Source organism: Myotis nattereri (genome assembly GCF_964212035.1).
Source record: "Myotis nattereri genome assembly, chromosome: 9".
Lineage (NCBI taxonomy): Eukaryota > Metazoa > Chordata > Mammalia > Chiroptera > Vespertilionidae > Myotis > Myotis nattereri.
Genome location: NC_138084.1, coordinates 42,634,031 through 42,657,022, shown reverse-complemented (window position 1 = coordinate 42,657,022; position 22,992 = coordinate 42,634,031). Strand labels below are relative to the sequence as shown.

General features: G+C 43.5%; 1 protein-coding gene across 1 annotated transcript in view; it reads left to right on the top strand.

The window, feature by feature from the left end:
• CLPB (ClpB family mitochondrial disaggregase) overlaps positions 1–22,992 on the top strand; it is a 159,319-nt gene that overhangs the window by 21,063 nt on the left and 115,264 nt on the right. The window contains exon 3 of the mRNA XM_081098694.1: positions 17,991–18,077. Within this exon, the coding sequence (XP_080954820.1) occupies positions 17,991–18,077 (87 nt within the window). The remainder of the gene's footprint in view (positions 1–17,990; positions 18,078–22,992) is intronic.

Below are 22,992 nucleotides of genomic sequence, written 5' to 3'. Positions count from 1 at the left end.
GAAAGCAAAGAGGTGGGATCTCTGGGATTGGATGAAAAGTAAAATGAATAGACACATACTTCTTTTACATAGGTGGGTAAAGGATACTTAACAGTTAACACCATAACAATAAGAATAAGGGGCTTTGTGGTCTCTTGCTCTGATGGAAGATGGTGCCCTGAGGGGTCTGGAAAAAGGAAGTTACTCTGACATTCCAAAGGTATGTTATTGTAAATGCAAAAAAGACTGTAGCTGATTTTAGTTAAGGTAAAGGTTGACCTTTGTCAAGAAAGATACAAGCCTAGGACAGAACTCCCTGCTATGACTTGCTTAAGCGAGAAAGTTTTCTTTTCAGACCATCCTCTGTGGGTACTTTCGGTCTCTGAGTTTGTTAGGCCACCATGCAGGCCTCCCTGAACTTGTCCAGTTTAATATGTGGCAGCTTTTTCATCCATAGTCAGGCTAATGTGGTAATGGGCTTACAACATTCAGTTTAGCTGCTTGCTTCACAGTTCCTGTCTGCCCCTGTCCTGTTTGAAAAGCCTTCTCTGAAAACCTCACTTTTGAACTTTGAGACTCTTCTGCATCCTGTTTCCTTCCCTCTCCTCCTTTCTGAGCAAGGGTTCCAGTTCTTCTAAGTAAGACAGTAAGTGGTTCTTTCCTTGTGACTTTGTCAGTGGGTCTGCCCAATAGGCTTTTATATCACTGGCAGGAGTCCTGGTGGTAAGGACTTTGGAGTTTAAGAAAACAAGATGTGAATCCCAGCCATGCTATTTGCTAGCACCATGACCTTGGGAAAGCTCCTAACCTCTTTAACCTTAGAGTCTTCATCTGCAAAGTGGGATGATGACTGATGTATCTCACACCATTGCGGTGAGTATTAAATGAGAAGATTACGTTTTAAAAACCACTGAGTGCCCTAACCGGTTTGGCTCAGTGGATGGAGCGTTGGCCTGTGGACTGAAGGGTCCCGGGTTCGATTCCGGTCAAGGGCGTGTACCTTGGTTGCGGGCACATCCCCAGTGGAAGGTGTTTAGGAGGCAGCTAATCGATGTTTCTCTCTCATCGATGTTTCTAGCTCTCTATTCCTCTCCCTTCCTCTCTGTAAAAAATCAATAAAATATATATTTTAAAAAAAAAAACACTGAGTGCTGTACCTAGCACATATCTAATGCTCAGTACATCGTAGATATTGCTATTGAGTGTTGTTAATTATATAAGGTTTTGGCCCCCTATTAGCAAAGTAAATTAAGGTAATGGAGAGAATTTTCTGAATAGTCAATTTTTACTCTCCACATTTTCTTAAACTCTTATTATGGGCATTCAGAGATCCCCAGACTGATGAACCACATGGTAAATGTACACCGAGTGGCCAGATTATTATGACCACCCCATCAGTACTTTGCTGGGCCACCTTTTGCCTTCAATACTGCAGCGATTCTTCTTGGCATTGACTCCATGAGATGTTGAAAGGTGATGTGAGGAATCTGACATCATGCCTGATGAATAGCACTGTCCAGTTCTGTGAGATCTGATGGTTGTGGAACCAGCTGCCTGATGGCTCTTTTAACTTCGTTCCACAAATGCTCAATTGGCTTGAGATCTGGTGATTGTGGGGGCCACCTGAGCAAGGTAAAGTCTCCCTCATGTTCTTGAAACCACTCCTGCACAATATGAGCACTGTGGCATGGCACATTGTCTAGTTGGAAGAAGCCATCTCCATTAGGATATGCCATCAACATGATAGGATGAACCTGATCTGCAACGATACTAAGGTATGTTGTGCTATTCAGATGTTGTTCCACACGAATTAAAGGGCCCAAATCATGCCAGGAAAACATGCCCCAAACCATAACACTGCCCCCACCAGCTTGAAGGGTTGTACTCATGCGTGTTGGGTGCATGCTTTCATGCTGTTTCCGCCAACTTCTCACTCTGACATCTGCATGATGCAACTGGAAACATGATTCACCGGACCACATGATTTTTTTCCAATGCTCGACTGTCCAATCCTTGTGTTCCTGTGCGAATTGAAGACGTTTTATCTTGGTAACTGCAGACAGCAAAGGTGTTCGAACAGGCCTTGGGCTTCCATATCCTATACGATGCAGTGTACGGCTAATTTGCCTACAAACGTCAGGTGGTCATAATAATCTGGCCACTCAGTGTATATTAAAGTGAAGCAAACAAAACACAAGCCTATTACGCCTAGTTTTATTTTTTTAAGAATCCACATATATCCAGAATTTTATTTAATGTTTATTAAAGTTTTGTATATTATTTTATACATATATTATTTCCATGCATATATTATAACATATTATAAAGAAATATATTAATAACTTAAATATTATTAGTGGCTGATGTTTATTGAATGCGTTTTTTGTGGCAAGCATTATGTGAGGCTCTAATAACTAAATCTTCACAACTGTGCAAGTAATATAATCCCATTTCACAGATGATGAAACAGAAAATCTGTTTCCTTAAGTAATTTGCCCACTTGGAAGTGGCCCACCACTTCTTTTCACAGATGAGGAGGCTGTGAGGTCAGAAACACAGAAAGGCTTGCCTGGGTCTCAGTCTCCTTAGCACTCTTCCAGGCTCAGGGAGATGTTTTCTAGCTAAAGGGAGAACCATTTTTATTTGCCTTTTTGGAAATCCACAAGGTTCCTGAAAATAAACGGTCAAATCTAGATCCCTTATCTGTCCTCCCCCAACTCTCCTCTTCATTGACATTCCTGCTCCCACTTGCCAGCCAAGCCTGGCCTTTCCCTCCTTCCCAAGAACCCCCATACCTGTCAAACTTGGCTTCTCACTGTCCATACATATAGCTTAGTAAATCATTCCTACCTGTGAGCCTTTGCAGTGCTTCCAACTCCACCCCTGTACTTCTGTCTAGACCCTATTTAGGCTTTATTGCCCTTTCTCTTCCAGAAAGCTCACCCTCACTAGTAGTAATAGCTGTATTTAATACCCACTCTGTGTGAGGCAGAGTATTAGATACTGTATTATCTTCATTCCTTGCTGCAGTATTGCAAAAGAGATTGTATTATGCCCCTTATCTAGATGAGACAACTTGAGGCTCAGACAGATTTAGTGCCCACATGAATTCAAGGTATGTGCTTTTTCTCACTGCAGTTCACAGCTTGTTCGAACCCATGTTGATCGATCTTATCAAAATTCCCGAGGCCTTAAAGTCTGAGCCACACAGTATCATGTTTAGTTTTTACCTCCTGTCTTCTTCCTCACTTGCTTCATATCTGTGTCTCCTCACCTAGGCTGTGCTATCACAGGCTGAGTGGGCACCCAGAAGGCACAGAGTACAGATAGAGTCTGGCCAGTTGATTGATTGGGTAAATGAAATCCTGTTTGTTCCCCAGAGGCTACTCAGCAGCAGGGTGCAGCAGCTGGGCAGGCTGTCTGGTCTCCAGGATTCTCCATTCATGTGGATGGGAGCCAGGAGGCTGCATAAGAATCCTCTCTGAGGCTGAGCTGAGGCTTCCATCTTAATGCCTTTTGTTTGGGAGGATAGCACCCAGGCCTTCTGGGAACTCTGTGTTTGGTCAGCCTTTGCAGATGGACAGTGAGCAGAAACAGGATATGAAGCACATAATTAGGGGAGGCCCCTGGAATTTCCAGGGGTTGAGAGTCTAGCAGGCTGGGCAGGAACCTTCCCAGAACCCATTTGGGCTCAGTCACAGCCCCATCCATTCCTTCCTTCCCAGTATGGGTCAGACAGGATCCAAGGCACTTTCGTCTCTGGCCTCATTCAAGTTCCCTCTTTAGATTCTCTGATGGGCAACATCCTGCCAATAGCTGGGCACCTCTAGGTTTAAGGCACTTTCTGCCTCCTGAAGGATAAGAAAACTCTGATTGATCAAGCATTTATTCATTCATTTATTCTTTTTCCTTTTGAGAGAGAATTCACATAACCCTAAAATTCACCCCCTTTAAAGTATACAGTTCAGTTTTTAGTTTTTTATAAGATTATGCAACTGTAACCACTAACTCTAGAACATTTTCATCACCTACCCCCCAAAAAACACCCCAGTCCCATTAGCAGACTCCTTACATTCACTGCTGTGAGAATGTAAAATGGTGTAGCCACTTTGGAAAACAGTCTGGCAGTTCCTCAAAATGTTAAACATAGAGTTACAATAGGGCCCAGTAGTTCCACTTCTAGGTATCTGCCTCAGAAGTATGGAAACATACATTCACACACAAACCTGTACATGAATGTTCACAGGAATATAGGAATGTTCCCTTGTTTCCCCCTCCCCCAGACCCTGGCAACTACTAAGCAACTTTCTGTCTCTGGATTTGCCTATCTCAGCGGTTCTCAACCTGTGGGTTGTGACCCCTTTGGCGGTCGAACGACCCTTTCACAGGGGTTGCCTAAGACCATCCTGCATATCAGATATTTACATTACGATTCATAACAGTAGCAACATTACAGTTATGAAGTAGCAACGAAAATAATTTTATGGTTGGGTCACAACATGAGGAACTATATTTAAAGGGTCGGAAGGTTGAGAATCACTGGCCTATCTGAACATTTCACGTAAATAGAATCATCTGATATGTGGCCTTTTGTGTCAGGTATTCACTTAGCATGTTTTCAAGATTCATCATTATAGCAGGCATCTGTCCTTCATTCCTTTTTATGGCTGATAATATTCTCTGTATAGATGTACCACATATACATTCATCAATTGATAGACATTTTTGTTTTCACATTTTGGCTATTACAACTAATGCTGCTGTGAACATTCCTGTGTTCCTATGACCATTTGTGTATAGGTTTTTGTGTGAAGGTATATTTCCATATCTCTTGAAAAGATACCTAGAGATATCTAGGACTGGAACTGCTGGGTCCTCTGGTAACTCTGTTTAACATTTTGAGGAACTGCCCAACTGTTTTCCAAAGTGGCTATACCATTTTATATTCTCACAGCAGTGAATGTGAGGGGTCTGATTTCTCCACATCTTTGCCAACATTTTTTAGTGTCTATCTTTTTTATTACAGCCATCCTAGTATATGTGAAGTGATATCTCATTGTGGTTTTGATTTGCATTTCCATGATGGCTAATGATGTTGAGCATCTTTTTACTAGTATATGCTGATTGGCCATTTCTGTATCTTCTTTGGCATATATTCATCCATAAGGCCCATTATGACCAGTATGCCCCATTCAGCATGAAGGAGCATAAAGTTTGTATCATGATGATCTTTGCCTTTCAAGGAACTTGCCAACTGGTAAGAAAATTGTAATTAGTACATATGAAAAGTTAAGGTTTCATAGACAAGATGGCATTTAGTCTGGACCTGGAGGTAGGTAGTATTTGGATACAAGGAGCTTGGTGGAAAGACATTCTGGGCAATTGGAATAATGTAAGCAAAGGCACTTTGTAATTAGAAAAATATTTTATCTTGTGATGAATTCTAAATCAATACAGAGTGGGGCAAAAGTAGGTTTACAGTTGTGAGTACATGAAACAGTTTATTCTTATATTGTTATTTATTAATTATTATATTATTTTCCATACAAACAACTGTAAACGACTTTTGCCCCACCCTGTTTCTGTGAAAGCACCTGGCATGGCACTTGACACATGGTAGGCTGCTGTTATGTAGTTAGGTCCCTTTACAACTCCCTCTTTGGTCCCCACTCTGTCCTCTAGGACTACAACTGCTCCCTTTTCCTGTTCAGACCTTTCAATATTAGGAGACAGAGCTCCGAGCCAAATAAGCCTTGGTTCCCTGAACTGTGGTTTCAAGTCTTCTCACCATCCTACTCATTTTCTAATGAAATGGCCACAAAGTTTTTGGTACCTCTTCTGAATTGCAGTGTGGCATGACCACACTGTGAGGAGCAGGACAGCGTTCCCTTTATTAGAGATTTTATGATGCTATTAATATGGTCTGAGCTTGCATTAGCTTTCTTGGCAGCTGCATTGTATTCCTGGATTTTGTTAAGTTTGCAGTCAGCCCAGGCTACTGAGAACCAGGGCTTCCTGTACTTCTGTAACCTCTTGGTTGGATTTGTTTAACCTAAAGGCAAGACCACTTTAAAGCATTGTCTTGCCATGTGAGGAAGAGAGGAGGGGGAAATGGAGGGAGAGGAGGAGGAGGGATGGATTGGGCCTTTCTCATCTTGAGTCTAGGTCAGCCGTGGGCAAACTACGGCCCACGGGCCGGATCCGGCCCGTCTGAAATGAATAAAACTAAAAAAAAAAAAAGACTGTACCCTTTTATGTAATGATGTTTACTTTGAATTTATATTAGTTCACACAAGCACTCCATCCATGCTTTTGTTCCGGCCCTGCGGTCCAGTTTAAGAACCCATTGTGGCCCTCGAGTCAAAAAGTTTGCCCACCCCTGCTTTAGGTGAAGGTCTCTTCAAGGGGAAGGTTCTAGAAAGCAGATCTAATCAAAGAATATCTCCGTTCCTCAGATAACTTTCTTTTCACTTAAGGCTTTTCCTCCTTTATCATTTTCTGTTAGTTGGTTAGTCCCATCAGATACATGTCACACGCTGGCCCCAAGCGTATGTAGGAAAGAGGGAAGAAGATGGGATATGTGCCTTGGAAGGTAGTATGGTTCAGTAAAGGAAGCATGGGCTCCTGTTCTAGGCTGCCACTTACAGGCTATATAATCTTAAGCAAATCAATTACCCTGTGTAAGACTCAGCTCCTTCTCTAATCACAGGATCAGATGTGCTCACACATGTTAAGTGCCTGATGCATAGTAGGCTACTCAAGAAATGTGAGCTTTTTTTGAATTCCACCATTCAAAAGTTTTGCAGGACATGAAGAGCCAAACATGCTGTGTGCTCACTGACCCAGTGCAAGCAGCTCTCAGAGCAGCTGTGATACTTAATAACTTAATTTGTGTATTTACTTGTCCCGTTTTCCTATCCCGAATTCTGGCTGGGAGCTCTTTGTAGGCTAGGACCGTATCCAGTTAATCTCAGTGACCAGCACAGAGGCTGGCTTCAAGAAGAGGCTACTTAAGTTTTGTTACTGGAATGAACCTGAATTAATGAAGGCCAAATCTTTGCCCCCACTATGTAGGGGGCCAGGTATTGTGGTTGACTTTGGACAATCTATTCTTTACTGAAAGTCTCATGAAATTCTGGAGCTCGGCAGTGGTGGCTCACATGCCAACCCTATTTGAGAATTTTGAGCCCCCTCTGTGTCTCAATGCCATAGTGTGACAAGCTTCCTGGTAGCTGCCCAGCTGCCCTGTACAGTAGCCTAGAGAGCCCTGCTTTGGAGCCAGTAGGTGGCGCCCATGGCCCTTTCCCACTCTCAGCTGCCTATGTAGGCTTTGCTTCTTGTCACCAAGGCAGCTGCTAACTGGGATGTGGCATGTAGCCCTGGGCAGAGGTACCCAGATGAGGGTGCTCTGGTCTACCCCCTCCACTTTCTGGCCTTATATTGTTGGTTTTCGTGTTTTATTGAATCTCAGCCATGGCACACACCGCTTGGGGAAGCAGAGATGTTTCCTAGAAGATCCCAGGAGATCATTAGGGGAATCTGCTTCTAGCTACCCTTTCTGGCACAGCTCATGCCTTTGACTCCAGGAAGTCATCCCTATGTCTCTGTTGCTCTGACCTACACTCCTGGTACTTTCCTCTAGGGTCCTTGTTTGTATTTTAGCTGTTTGCCAGGTGTGTAGTTGTCCAGTGAACATCTTGAAGTCAAGGACACTGCAGAATTCATCGTAGTGCCCTCAGTATCCTGATCAGAGTCCTATAATAACCAGTCTCATGAAATGTTTGTGGAATGAATGGGTGAATAACAGGAAGTAGTTCTTCAAAAAATTGTTATTCCAATTGAAGGACATTCTACAAACTAGCCTTACTCTACAAAAATATCATTATTATGAAAATCAAAGAAAGCCTGAGGAATTATTCTAGATGAAAAAAAACTGAAGACACAGGCAATGTTTTATTCCAGTATTGATCCTGGCTTATATCTGGATCATGGGGCAGGGAGATTGCTATGAAAGATCTTATTAGGATTATTGGAAAAATTAAATATGGGCTGTATATTAGATAAACATTTTATCAATGTTAACTGTTCTGAATTTGATCATTATTGGTTAGTGATTGTATAAGAGAATGTCCTTGAACTAGGAAATATGTGCTGAAGTATTCAGAAGTAATGGGGGATAATATCTGAAACTAACCCTCACATGGTCCAGGAAAAAATAGGAAGGTGTTGGTAAAGCACATGAGGCCAAATGAACTAAGCATCTGAGTAAAGGGTATATGAGGAGTTTTTCGGTGCTATTTTTGTAATTGTTCTGTAAGTTTGAAATCATTTCAAAATAAGAAGCTAAAAAAATAATCTGTACACTTTAGTGTGTGCCAAGTTCCTGCTAGAATCTGTAAGAGAGATGGGACAAAGAATGATTACACCAACACTGGACTTTATTCCATTTAATTCAGCAGTATTCATTGATGTTCTGTAGCTCCTCCTTGGCACCTTTGAACAGATAGAACAATAGTAACAGTGACAACTAACATTTGGAAAATGTAAGTGCTTTCACATACATTATTTCCCTTGGTCATCTCAACACCCTTGTTAGGTAAGTCTGGCAGGCTCATGAGGTTCCGAGAGGTTAACATGACCTGCCCACAGTCACCCAGCCTGGAAGAGACAGGTGCAGGCTCCTATCCGGAGCAGTCTATTCCAAGGCTGATGTTTTCTGAACCTCATCCATATCTGTATGTATAAAAGGAAGAGTTGGATTGGATTGGATTGGATTGGATTGGATTGATGGCTGCAGATCATTCTTCAAAACCAGAAAGTTTAAAGTGCACATTATACCCTGTGCCTGCACTCATAGGTGCTGCCAGTCCGTTCCCCCCTCACTGCCCACCCACTTCCCTTTCAAGTAGCCCAGGCATGACAGTACTGGGACGGGCCAACTCACTGGAGTGAGAACTTCTAGAGAGCTTCTTAGAGCAGGGGTTCTCAACCTGTGGGTCGCGACCCCTTTGGGGGTTGAACGACCCTTTCACAGGGGTCGCCTAAGACCATCGGAAAACACATACATAATTACATATTGTTTTTGTGATTAATCACTATGCTTTAATTATGTTCAATTTGTAACAATGAAAATACATCCTGCATATCAAATATTTACATTACGATTAAAACAGTAGCAAAATTACAGTTATGAGGTAGCAACGAAAATAATTTTATGGTTGGGGGTCACCACAACATGAGGAACTGTATTAAAGGGTCGCAGCATTAGGAAGGTTGAGAACCACTGTTCTTAGAGGAAGAGTCTTGGGCTGAACCTTGAAGGAGAGATGCTCAGTTCAAGTAGCAAATGCAAAAGGTGCCTGAGAGGCCTTGTGTCTGTGGAGTTAGAGCCCCAGGACCCTGCCTGAAGTGGCTGGCCCAGGCTGGGGTCTGAAACCGCCTTTCCTACTTTGCCCGCCCCTCCCAGCCCAGCTGACTGGGTAGATGAGGCACAGATGGAGGCTCTGTGTGGATTCTAGCCCCAGGCGCCTTGCCTCTGCTCAGACAGCCTGGCCTGGTGCTGTTATTACTGTAAACAGGACCTTCTGCGAGGCTCCAGCCAGGGCCGTGTTGCCCAGATAGTGATCATGATTGAGTCTGCATGGCTCACTGCTTCCAGGCCTCTGATGCAGGTGGGACAAGGCTCCTAACCCATCAGCCCCCTCCCCAGCTGCAGCTGAGGGCCCATTGCGAAGGATCCGGAAATCAGTTGGAACAATGCACAATTGAAGTTCAGTGGCCGCTTTGTATTGATTGGTTGTAAAGGAGGAGGAAGAAAAATCAAGTGGTAACTCCCTCTCCAGAGTAAGCAAGCTGGTTAGCCAGAATAACTCAAAACTGCCCCATATCCTTTGTGGGACACTTCCCCTCCCTCCTCCATACAGCAAGCCTGAGGGGCTGTCTTTTCTTTGGAAGTCTTGCTGATGCCCATGTCTGCTAGGAATCCACTTCTCAATTTTTATGCTACACCTATTTAGAATCCTAAGATTTTAGAACCGGTAGGGACTTGAGGGACCATTTAATTCAGTTCCCTTATTGTACTGCAGAGAACAGTAAGGTTCAGAGAGAGTTATCCAGAATCATGCAGCTAGTTACTGAGAGGATTGTGACTGGGCTTCTAGCCAAGGTTTATGTCTAAGTTTCCTCTGCCCTGAGAGTGAGAAGCCGCACCCGCACCTTCTACACAGGCACCTAAGTTCTTTGGAAGAGTCAGACACGCAAGTATAAAACAAGTAACTTCCAACACAAGACAGACATATTGGTGGACCATGCTGCTACTGGGAGAGGGAGACAAGGAAACTGTGAGAACTGTTATACAGGTTAGCAGAGACACGGTGGCAGCATCAAGGCTGACTTAGGGAAGACTTCGTAGAGGAAGAAAGAATAAATTTTATTTTTTTCCTAAGAAAGTTTTGTGTGTGTTTTTTTAAAGTAATAGTACGCTCATTGTTACAAAAAATAAAACTTAATACAGAAGTCTTCATAGCAAGAAGTAAGTGTGGCTCCCTCATTCCCCCTCTCCCTCCCCAATCAGAGGTAATCACTGTTGCCTGTTCGGTCTGTAGCCTTCAGAACTCTCTTGGATCTCAGAGATAGGAGCAGATTTGTTTTCCCTTTGATTTGTTACTCTTCTGTGGAAGTCCTCAGCTCTTGGGCTAACAAATCCTTATTCTACTGCAGCCCTTACCAGGGAATTTGAGACCATTATCAATCCACAGAAAAATATGAGGACTTATGTTCTAAGTTCTATGCATACCTTTCATATATCTATGTCCTTAAAATGGGTAGACACTAATTTGAAAACGATAATAGCATAGGCTCTTGTATTTGTACATTGCTTTATTGCAGATCAAGTATTTTTACAGATTTTGTCTCATTGTCTCTTCATGGTACCCCTGTGTGAATATGGAGCAGTGTTGGCAGTCTTCTGTGTTTTTCAACAGATGTGGAAACAAGCTCAGAGTGCCAGGAGCTGTTACTCAGATGAGGGGACTAAATGAGGGTCAGAAAGGCTAAGCCAGTCATTCATCCACAGCTACCCACCAGCAAGTGCCAGAGTCTGCATTTAAACTGGGGTCTCTCCTGCTTATTTTCCTGCCCTGCTCTACCACTTGCAAGCTGTACAAGAGTTGGAATTCAACTCTGGACTACTAGTGTGGTCTCTTTATCTACTGTCCTGGGTCACCCCTAGTTAGTGCCACCCACCCCTGCCCTGCCAGGCAGGAGACCTAGTTCATTAGGGAAGGGCCTTCTACAGTGCAGAAAGGCCTGCAGTGCCCACCCCCACTCCCAGCTCCTGGACACAAGCTGCTCTACCCTGAGTGGCAACCTGCATTAAGCATTCCACTCATCATCTCTGGGATGATGGAATCCTAACCTTTTCGGAGACACCGTGCTCTGTCACAAGCATTGCTCTTTTTAAAAGAGATTAATTCACTTGCCGCATTTTGTCCATTGGCGAAAATCATAGGGGAGACCAAGGGTGACTTTCTTAGGCCTCAGAGGCCCTTTCAGCCACTCTCAGCAGGCAGCCACCCGCCCAGCTGGCCCAGGACTTTGAAATAACTGCCTGCTGGGCATTCACTTGCAAAGCAACAAAACGAAATAGAGGAGACCTGGGTTAGGGAAATCCAAACTTTTGGGGCTACTATACACACGGAGGGGAAGTAGGGAGGGGGCCGAGGGGCCCACCCAACTCCTAAACTGGAAAAGCTGTTTGTACTTGGGCTGATTCTTGGTGGTGTTTGTTCTGACCCTTCCTTGATCTACAAGGTGCCATCATTCCTGTCTCTTTTAATCCCTACAACCACCTTGCACAATGGGGATTAATATCCCCCATTTCATAGCTAGTAAGTGACAGAGCCAGAATCTGAACTCCAGCTTTTAGACTTCAGGGTCATTGCTTTTCCTATTATACCTCAGCCCCAAGAGGCTGCAAAAAATGATGCTCAATAAGGAAGCTGGGTAGGGCTCAAAAGCTGAGTCGCACTGAAGAACACTAAGATTTGTCACCTTTGAATGATCCCTCAGGTTTGTGGAGCCCTTTCCCTCAGATTGAACTGTCACCTCCTAAAAACCTAGTGGACCCATGAAGAATTTGAAGCTTAGAGAGATGATATGACTCCCCTAGGTTGTAAGAGTAGAAGGTGGCAGAACTAGAACTAGAACCCAGGTCTCCTGACTCAGTCCTTTGCTCTTTCAGCTCTATTAATTGAAAGAATTAGCAAGTTCAGAGGAGCCCGCTCTCCCAGCAATTCCTCCTCTTAAAAGAACCCTGCAATGTACAGAAAAGAAGACCCAAAAATGCTATTACGCATATAACAAGTAGCTCAGAATTGTCGGTAACCAGAGGCATGTAAATTAAAACAATAATATGAGATCCTTTACACCAGTTGGACTTGCAGTGCTAGGAAGCTTGCTACTTACAAGTGTTGGCTGGGAGAGTGGTACACAGGGACACCCCTGTCCTGCTGACGGAAGGGTAGATGGAGCAGCTATCCTGTAAAGGATGTTGGCACAATTAGTCAAGCCAAGTAATGTAAACGCTATAAGTCAGGCATCTCACTCTGAGTGCATGCTCCAGGGAAATACACATGTCCAAAGGGCACATGCAAGAGGATGTTCTTTGAGCATTACTCTTGTGGAGATGGGAAAGCAGAGAAGGAAAATCTGATAGGATGTGGCATGGAAAATTACTCAGCAGCTTAAAAAATGGAATTGTATACTTAGCAGTATGAGCATATCTTAAAGTGCAATTTGTGAAAAAAGTAATAAATACACACACACACATATGTATATATACACACACAAATATGTAGTCGTGTGTGTGTGTGTGTGTGTGTGAAACTTTCAGACTTTATTTATTTATTTATTTACTTATTTTGTTAATCCTCACCCAAGGGTATTTTTCCATTGATTTTTTAGGGAGAGTGGAAGAGAAAGGGTAAGACAGAAATATTGATGTGAGAGAAACACATCAATTGGTTGCCTCCTGCACAAGCCCCAACCAGAGCCTGGGCTGGGGAGGAGCCTGCAAGCATGGTACATGCCCTTACCCAGAATCAAACCTGGTACCCTTTGGTCTGTAGGCCTACACTTTATCCACTGAGCCAAACTGGCTAGGACTATTCTTTTTTTTTTTTAATATATTTATTGATTTTTTACAGAGAGGAAGGGAGAGGGATAGAGAGTTAGAAACATCGATGAGAGAGAAACATCAATCAGCTGCCTCCTGTACACTCCCTACTGGGGATGTGCCCGCAACCAAGGTACATGCCCTTGACCGGAATCGAACCTGGGACCCTTGAGTCCGCAGGCTGATGCTCTATCCACTGAGCCAAACCGGTTAGGGCAAGGACTATTCTTTATATATACATACTAGTGGCCTGGTGCACAAAATTCGTGCATTTTGTGGTGGTAGGGCGGAGGGGGGCGGGGAGCGTCCCTCAGCCTGGCCTGCACCCTCTCCAATCTGGGACATCCTTCTCACAATCTGGGACCGCTGGCTCCTAACCGCTCGCCTGCCTGATTGCCCCTAACCACTTCTGCCTGCCAGCCTGATTGCCCCCTAACCACTCCCCTGCCGGCCTGATCGCCCACAACTGCCCTCTCCTGCCACGACCCGCCTCCTCTGCGTGAGGTGGCAGAGATGCCAGGACTGGCCTCCTCCTCACCACGCAGAGCCGCGGGACCCCCAGGCCTAACCGCACAGAGCGGCGCTGGGCCCCACCTCTGCTGTGCGCATGGCCATCTTGTGGCGGCCACCTTGTGACGATGTCGTGTGCAAGGGCCACCTAGGCTTTTATTAGTATAGATTTAAAAGCCTGGTTGGGCCCTGACCGGTTTGGCTCAGTGGATAGAGCATCAGCCTGCGGACTCAAGGGTCCCAGGTTCAATTCTGGTCAAGGGCATGTACCTTGGTTGCGGGCACATACCCAGTAGGGAGTGTGCAGGAGGCAGCTGATCGATGTTTCTCTCTCGTCGATGTTCCTAACTCTCTATCCCTCTCCCTTCCTTTCTGTAAAAAAATCAATAAAATATATTTTTTAAAAAAAATAAAATAAAAGCCTGATTGGCTTAGGTCCTAAATAGCAAGAACCTCTGTTTTGTCTCCTTGTCAGTGGCTAGCATATGCTTGGACACAGAGCATGTCAGTGCACATGCTAGTTGTATAAATTAACACAGGAGTGCCTAGAGCCAGCCTCTTACTATATATACTGTTATAGGTTGAATTATCTAGGTGGTCCTATGTGACCCTGTCTCAGAACCCCTGAGTATTGGCCAACTTGCCATTACTGGCTTGAGACCAGAACACCTTGTTCCCTCAGAGGACTAGAAGTAGAATAGGGTGGGAGGTAGAAATTACCTGTCAAGCTATATGCCAGGCATTATGCTGCAATTGCTGTAAATTAGAGTTTATCATCCCTAATTGATAGGTTAGAAAACTGAGACTCAGAATTGATTTGCTCAGGGTTATTCAGCTGGACCAGAATTTGAATTCCGGGCTTTATTCAAAGGGCTTTATTCAAAGCCCTTTATTCATCCTTTTTCTTTTTGTTACACTACACTCAGCCCTCAAGGGGCAGTAGGAGGAGGCATCTCAATCTTCTTTTTTTAGCTCTGTCTCCAGAGCAGTGCCGCTTCAGAATTCTCTGAGCCCAGCCAGGCAGGGGAACACGGATCACTGGCCCACTAAAGGCATGAGGGATTCTGGCTGTGCTGTTTCTCCTAGCTATGTCCTGCTTTCTCATGTCTCTGCCCTAGCTCATCTCTTTAGGTCTGTATTATAGCAGTCTCCAAACTGGTCTACTTGTCCCCGTTTTCTACTCTCTTCCCTTTCAGATTCAGCCTGCTTAAGCCATTAGGGTAATTTTATAATTTCTTTTGCCCCAAAACCTTCAATGACAACCATACTCCCTATGTTGAGAGTCTAAGGAATAGCAAATAGGTTTCCTCTCTGTTGCCAGCTTCAGTTGATTGATGGTAGTTGATTGGAACCAATGTTAAGGAGGATTCTGAGGGTCTTTCAGAGGCCCCACAGGAAAGAACTGCTTGGAGAGATTTGTGACTTCTGACTTAGATGCAGGAATGCAGGACAGTAGCACACATGTCAGGCATTTATCAACTCTTTAGTTTTTTTTTTTTTAAATATATTTTATTGATTTTTTACAGAGAGGAAGGGAGAGAGATAGAGAGTTAGAAACATCGATGAGAGAGAAACATTGATCAGCTGCCTCCTGCACATCTCCTACTGGGGATATGCCCGCAACCCAGGTACATGCCCTTGACCGGAATCGAGCCCGGGACCTTTCAGTCCGCAGGCTGATGCTCTATCCACTGAGCCAAACCGGTTTTGGCAGCTCTTTAGGTTTTTAACCTAGAGTCCACTATTTCATGAGGACCTGTGAACCCCTGGACATTGTATGTAAAAAAATTGTGTGTGTGTGTGTGTGTGTGTGTGTGTGTGTGTTGTGGGGGGTGGGGGTGGAGGGGTTGTATGCTCCTGTACACTTTTCTGGAGCCATCAGCTTTGATCATATTCTAAAAGAAGTGCATAGCTCAAAAAAGGTTTATGCCCACGGCCTTGCCTCCTAGCTTGTGTTTGAGGCCCTGTTGTTGGCCCTGAATACCTCAGCAGCTGTTTCTCTACTGTGAACTGTCACCCAGATGGGTCTAACTGATTGTCTCTGAACATACCTTCACATTGCTTCCCTGCTTCTGAGTAGTCTCCCATTCCTTGTGTCTTGACTGCCTTGCACTTCATCCCTTGTCTCTAAACTGTTCCGTTCTTCAAGGCACAGTTCAAGCCTTTCCCTTCACAGATCTCTGATTTGGTCCTAATATTCTAGTCTTCTGGACTGAGGAGCAGAGAAGTGAGGTCATCTGATCAAAATCAAGGATCCAAGACTCCAGTCTTTTACTTCTTAGAACCCTGGGCTCTCCACAGCACCACGTAGCCTGCACACTAGGGAAGGTGTGTAAGTTAGGAAGGAAGCTTTGTACAAGAGTTGTTTCATGTGTGTGTGTTTTTTTTGTCTCATAGAAAATTCATCCCCAAGATTTCGCCTCTTTAGCATTCTTGGCCATAGAAAATTGTTCCTGCATAAAATAAGTTTAACAGTATATATGGTAAGAGGCCCAGAAGAAATCCTCCAAACTAGACATGAGAGATGAGGGTTTCCCAGCCTCCTCTCCTGACACTCCCTCCTTACATTGCGTGCCCCAATAATGCCAAACCTCTTTCAGATCCTCATGTACCCCATGCTGTCTTCTCTGGGTTAGAGGCTTTACCTCTACCGGGAGCACTCCCTCCCCTCCCTCGTCTCCTTTTGTCTGGCTAGTGCTCTATTATCACCTCCAAAGAGAGACCTCTGGGTCACTAGACTGGGTTAGGTTCCCTGGTTGTGCACCTGCAACCTGCAGTCCCCATTCATAGCACTCATCTGATGTATACGTATGTGCTTGTTGGTCTGTCTTCCCTACTCAGGTTTTGTGTCATTTTATCCTCCCAAGCCTTAGTCACCTGCTTACTAAACCGCACCGAGTTTTTATTTGGCTTGATCCAGAGGATCATTTACTACACAAGAATGGTACCAGGACTCAACTCCAAGCTTCTGGATTCTGTCAGTGCCCTTTCATCTAGAACCCACTGAAGAGGAGTCAGCCTCCAGTTCCCCCAAATACCCTCCCCCCTTCCTCCTAAGCAGTCCCTGCCTTGTTGGTGAATCACTCTTGACTTTTGGTCCCCTCCTTCCTGGCCTCCTATAGCATTACTGGTGGGTTCCACACACACAGGCTTTGGTTTCCTACTGTCTTGAGTCCTTCCCCACAACCAAATTGTATAGTTCCCTAGGGTAGACCCTCTGCCTTTTCCTCATCCCAGAATCTAGCATTGAATCCAGCACATATTGTGGATTTGCTGGAGTCAATTTAGTTTTTTGTCTAACATGTGACATGGAATCAGGTTTAGAACAGAGGAAGGGTGGTCAGGTGAGAAAGATTCACGCTGTAGAGCCGTTGTTGACCTGGATTTCAGTCATTGTACTGCCCTTTTACTTGCTTTGTGACCTTCAGTGAGTCATTTCACCTCACTATTACGCCATCCATGAAAAAAGCTTAGTATCATCTCCTTAAGCTTGTGCAAAGAGTAAATGAGAGCATGTATGTAAAGTTCTGAAGGCAGTTCCTACTTGTAGTATGTGCTCAGGATTGAGTCTATTTATTCCCCTTCTCTCTATCCACTTCCACATTGTAGGGCCCCTCTGTTCCCAGGACCCAGGATTCAGGCTTTTAGTAGTATACTTATAGCCCTGTGTTAGTTAATTTATCCAACAGCTATTGAGCCCTTACTACATGTTAGGCACTGGCATATAGAGTCAAATAAGTTCTTGTGGACCTCCTAGAAACCTTATTTAGCATTTCTATCATTGTTTCCATCTTTCCTTGGGTTAAAAAATTTCCAAGTTTCAAACAACCACCATACAGAGAAACGAAGAGAGTGATCCTTTTTTAATCTAGGAACTACTTAGATAAGAAGTGTCCCTGGGCATTTGGTGCTAAGCACGGGGAAATTCTAAGGAAGGAAGAGAGATCTGTGGACTGAATGAGTCAAGGAAGCCTTCTCAGGGCGTGTCCTCAGTCAGGATTGTATCCCATGGCATGAAAGTGGGATTAGAACAGGCATAGAGGCAGCGGGAGGAGTGTCAGGGTAGGAAGGTAGGGAAGGCGGATTTTTTTTCAGAAGGCTGGGAGGATAACAGCAAGGGGCAGGCTCCTTTAAGGGAAGAGAGAGAGAGAGAGAGAGAGAGAGAGAGAGAGAGAGAGAGAGAAATCTGGAGTTGGGGAGACTGGCTAGAGGTGCTGGGATGGATATTGAATTCTCAAAAGCCTCTATTCCTGTTTGTTGGCTATCTCATTTCTTCACTCTTAGGTCCATGGGAAGCCGTACACTGAAAATATTTCTCTCTTTCTAGGCTGTTGTCAGAAGGTGCAGATGTCAACGCAAGGCACAAACTTGGCTGGACAGCACTTATGGTGGCAGCCATCAGCCGAAACGACAGGTAGGAGGTCTCCTTTTACACAGGGCTTCCTTAGCCAGATCTCTGCAGATCACATTACTGAATCCTCTCTCACCCTTGCCTGTCCCGCTGCTGTCTTCTCCAGAGGCAGGAAGGTGAACTCAGCTTAAGGAATTGATTTGTACCCAGTGCAATGGAAAATGTAGGAGATGTTGAGAGAGAAGATATAGCTGTGAATTCCAACTCACTGACTTTGTGACCTTAGATAAGTCATTTGCATTACTGAAATAACGAAATGTTTGAAAGCCTGTCAATAAATGTAATTTTAAAAAAAGAAAGAAAGCCTGTCGTAAGCAATTAAGTTAAGTGTACTTGTGTGAGTTATCCACCATTTACCTGTGTTGAGAAGTCGACAATCTGTCCCCATTGAGGGCTTCTCTGGGCTGTTTCTTTGGAGGTTCTAATGGAAATTGGGGAAGGTGGGGTCATTCCTGCCCTCCCATTGGAGGCATGCTACTTTCCTACCTGTTTGCCCATTCCTTTAGAATGTAGCTGTTGTGTAAAGATCTAAATAGCCTACTTTGTGTAGAGAGTTATCACTAATTCTCACAACCACCCCCACAACATATATGTTATTCTCATTTTGGAGGTAAGAAAACTGAAGCCCAAAGAGATAAAATGATTTGTTTAAACATTGTTTGCGGGTAGTTTTTATCGCGCGCTAACAGGTGGCGCGGGCCATTTTTGCTAATTTTTTGCGCAAATGGCAACATTCAGTAAAATTACGATAACTTTAGTTTACGTATTTATACATTACCCGCATTCTACCGCTAGTCTATAAAAAACATATTAATACGTGTCCCGTGCTCTACTACCATTCAACGTAAAACGTATAAGTAAAACGTATAAATACGTTTCCCGCATACAATGTGTTAAGGTTACACAGACAGGATTTAGGACCTGGTCTGGCAGCCTACAAAGTCTGTGTGTTTTACTATATATACCTCACTGCTGCCTCCCTCTGCCAGATCCCAAGCTCGTGTTGAGTGCTGCCTTTCCATCCCACTATCTAACTGTGAATGTGCAAAAGAATCGATTAAATAAGAGCAAAAATAAATGCTTTTAAAGAGAGTGATCTACTTTAGTAGTAGCCACTGTAATTGATAGTGGAGGTACCAATTTTAATTTTCCCTTCCAGCAGACCTTTAAGGCTTTTATGTGCCGGTCTTAACCACCTTTGGAAAGGTCATAAATGTGATGGAAACCAACAAAACAGGAATTTTATAATATAGGGGTGGCACTGCCTCAGGCTGCCTGAAAGACTTACCTGGACTTGAGATGGGTCTCTCTTCTCTGCTCTTCTGTTGTGAACTTGTTCTCAGCGTGGGGAAATTCTTGATCAGCACTCCACTTCCTTATTTGCCTCTAGCTCCTAGCACTTAGTCTTTTAAAAGAAAAACTGATGTAAATGGACTTTGCAATTGAGACCTGGAGTTTAGTCCTGGTTCTGACCCTTAGTTGAGTTTCAGAATTCTATGGATATCGTTTCTCCACCTGAAATTAATCATTTCTACAAACATTTGGTAAATATTTACTCTGAGCCAAACTCTGTGCTAATCATTGGGTAATCAGAGACCTTGGGAGCTCATGGCCGGTGGGGTGGGGGCGGGGGCGGGGGGGCAGGTAGAGAGAGTTTAGTGTAGCCAGTGTCAGAGCAGTGTGAACAGGATATTATCGAAGCAGAGGGTGTGAGAGGACTGAATCTGGCAGCAGAGTAGATTCTCGCTATGTGCTCATGAGAATCAAATGAGATAATAATATATGTGCTACAGGTTACAACTGGTGAGTTGCTATTCTCAGCTCACATAGACCTCTCTATGCAAAAATGCACGTTTATTCTACCACTGATACTCCACCTACCACCACTTCCACCCTACCCACTAGTCTTTCCCAGCTTGCAGGTGTCTCCATCTGTAAGAGACAGACAGTGGTGAAGAAAAGGGGTTGGGGAGGAGTGTGCCCTTATGTGTAGTATATTTTCAATATTGGAACAGAATTGCAAATACACTATACTTAAGAGTACTGTCAGTCAGAGAACAGATAGCTAGTAGCGATGTGCTTTGGGGACACTTCTTTCTGAATCTAATGAGTTGTTGGTTTAACTGATGGCCTGTCTTTATCCAGGGCCATTAGCACATCAGTGATGTTCATTGAGCAAAGTGAGAGTGTTGGCTTGTATTTATTTGCTTTGGTTCCTAGAACTAATTATTGGTGTATTAAGTGTTCATTTTGTGCCCTCCTCGTTCTTCCAGTACCCAGAGAAGACAGATTTTTAGTGAAAATAGCATACTCTCAGGTTGGTTTATTTATTCATATCACAAATTTTGGGGGACACCTACTGTTTGCCAGGCACTGTTCTTGACAAAGATCCCCACCTTCATAGAGCTTATTTCTGTACAGATGGTGGTCCCTAAATAGAGAGAGGCAGGGACAGACAATAAACAAATATAGTGCAAAGTAACCCACATAATATATTAGAAGGTAAGAAGTGCTATGGAAAAAAGGAAAAGTAGAATCTGGTAAAAGGGAATCTCAAGAGTACATTAATAAGAGTGAGTAGGCCCGTTGGTAAGGCGTCCTGGGAATAGTCCTAAAGAATTATCACTTCCATACCAGCACAACCTACCAATAAAGTTTTTCTTTATTGGAGGTGTGCTGATGCTAATCTAACCAGTCACCAAACCCTCTGGAATCATATTGGCCAGGCCTGAAATGCCATCACCTTTTAATTGAGTTTGGATGAAGGGAAGGCAGAGGGGTAGCCCTTGATTCAAGGCTAAAAGCAGAGAATCGTCATCTTTAGAATATTGGCAGTCAGTCCAAGTTCAAGGGAGAGATCCTGAAAGTAGCCTAATCATTTCATCCTTAACTGCTCTATTGCCTTTAGTGAGCACTTGCTTAATATGTTAAATCCTTAGGGACATAAAACAGAATAGTCTCTATTCTTAAGGAGACTAACTTCATGTGAACTTTTATTTATGTATGTATTTGTTATCTTATTTAATTTTGAATAGTACTATTTTATTTTAGTTTGAATAGAGAACACAGTGCTATAGAACAGAAATTTTAAAAGTCTATATGAGAACTTAATTTATAATTTATTTCTTCCTTTTATTTCCAAAAAGGGTTTGAGGTGACGTAAATTAAAATACAAATATAAATGTACACAGGAGAGTTAAACTGGATCAAGATCAGAAATCATATTGGTAAAAGGAAAGATAATTGTATCAGGATTGAACCAGAGATTTTCTTTTCCGAAAATAGGTTTATTGTTTTTGTAAAAATAATATAGAAGAAGAAAGTAGCAGTGAACTGAATTCCCTCTATCTAGAGACTGATCATTGTGTATATGTGTAATTTTACAAAAATGGGACCATGCCACACTCACTGCAAATCAAATAATTAGTGAAATCAAGTATTAATTTAGATTGGAGTTCTCCAATGAGCATGGCAAACAAGGGACAGAGAGTTTGGTTCTTCAGGAGAGGGGAACTTTGTTCTGACATTCCTTCATATTATCATTTCATGCATCCAGTAATATTTTTCAAACTATACTGTGTCAGGTGCTGATGTGCCAGGCTATGAGGAGATTCAGATAATAAGCATTACAACCTTTGCCTTAAGCTTACTGGGACTGCTGACATCAAGGACTTGAATAATATGATGGCCATTGTCTTCAGTAGCCATTCTGCCAAAGATTAACCAACCTTCTAACTAGGAAAATCCTTTTGCCAGCCCTCTCCATCCACAGTGCGCTCTCCATAAGCCTCATGCCACAGGCATTTATTTAACCTGAGTCTGGGTGCCTCATTCTGTGTTGTACTCTGACCCAGTCCAGCTAAAGGCTAAGCCACAGGGTCCCAGGATGATCACTGTGAATTAGCATAGCCTTTACCGGCTCGTGCAAATATACCCAGCCTTGAGTTAAATTCAATTAGTTTTTATTTAAGAAGGGAAAGAAATCCAATTTTATCAAACATGGACAGACGGTGGAAGGCACTTTGATGTTACAACCTCTCAGTGATGCTTTACTTAGTCACAAGTTCATAAGCAAGAAGGCTTAATTACTTGGGAAAACACAGGATTAAAACTGGATACAATGGCTGAGTATCCGCTTTTGGGCGACTTGATTCGAACCCATGCACCCAGTTCGTGTGTGGTGCAAACTTTGATGTGCGCTATGGCAAGCTGAAAGTCATCACCCCCCTCAGGGAAGCTCCTTCATACGGCATTTGCAGGATGTATAGGCGGAGAGGCAGGGCCTGCCCAGGCCTGTTTGCTCAACTTTGATGTCCAAGCAGCCACAGGCTCCACTGTTTGCTCTTCCACTGAGGGATGGATTGGGAGCCTCCTACCTTTCCCAGTGGACAATGGCCAGCAATGGAGTGTGACGACTGTTGACCATTCCAGGAGCCTGGCAGACCAGAACAGGGCTTTGGGAGGTGCAGAGCCTGGGAGGTCAAAAGCTGTTTATAGGAGAGCCATTTCTCCAGATGTAGCTTTCCTTAAAACCTAATGTTGGTTGGGTGTTTATAGTGGAAGTAAAAATAGTCTCATGAGTTTTAGCAGGTACCAAATGTATTGTTTGATCCTCTGTCCAGTAGCACTAGGTATTTGTAAATTGAAAGTTTAAGTCTTTCCTATTCCCTTTATCCATGTATATGCAGGGGAGAGTGGTTTAGAAAGAAAATGGTATGATTTAGATCCTTATAATTTCTAATTCCTCAAAAAAGAAGCTGTCAAAACACATTTGATAAAGGAATGATATCCAGAAGATATAAAGAACTCTTATAAATCAGTAAGAAAAGGACAACTCAATTTTTTTTAATAGGCAAAAGATTTGTGCAGACACTAAAAAGAGAGATGGATGGTAAAGCACATGAAAAGATACTCAGCA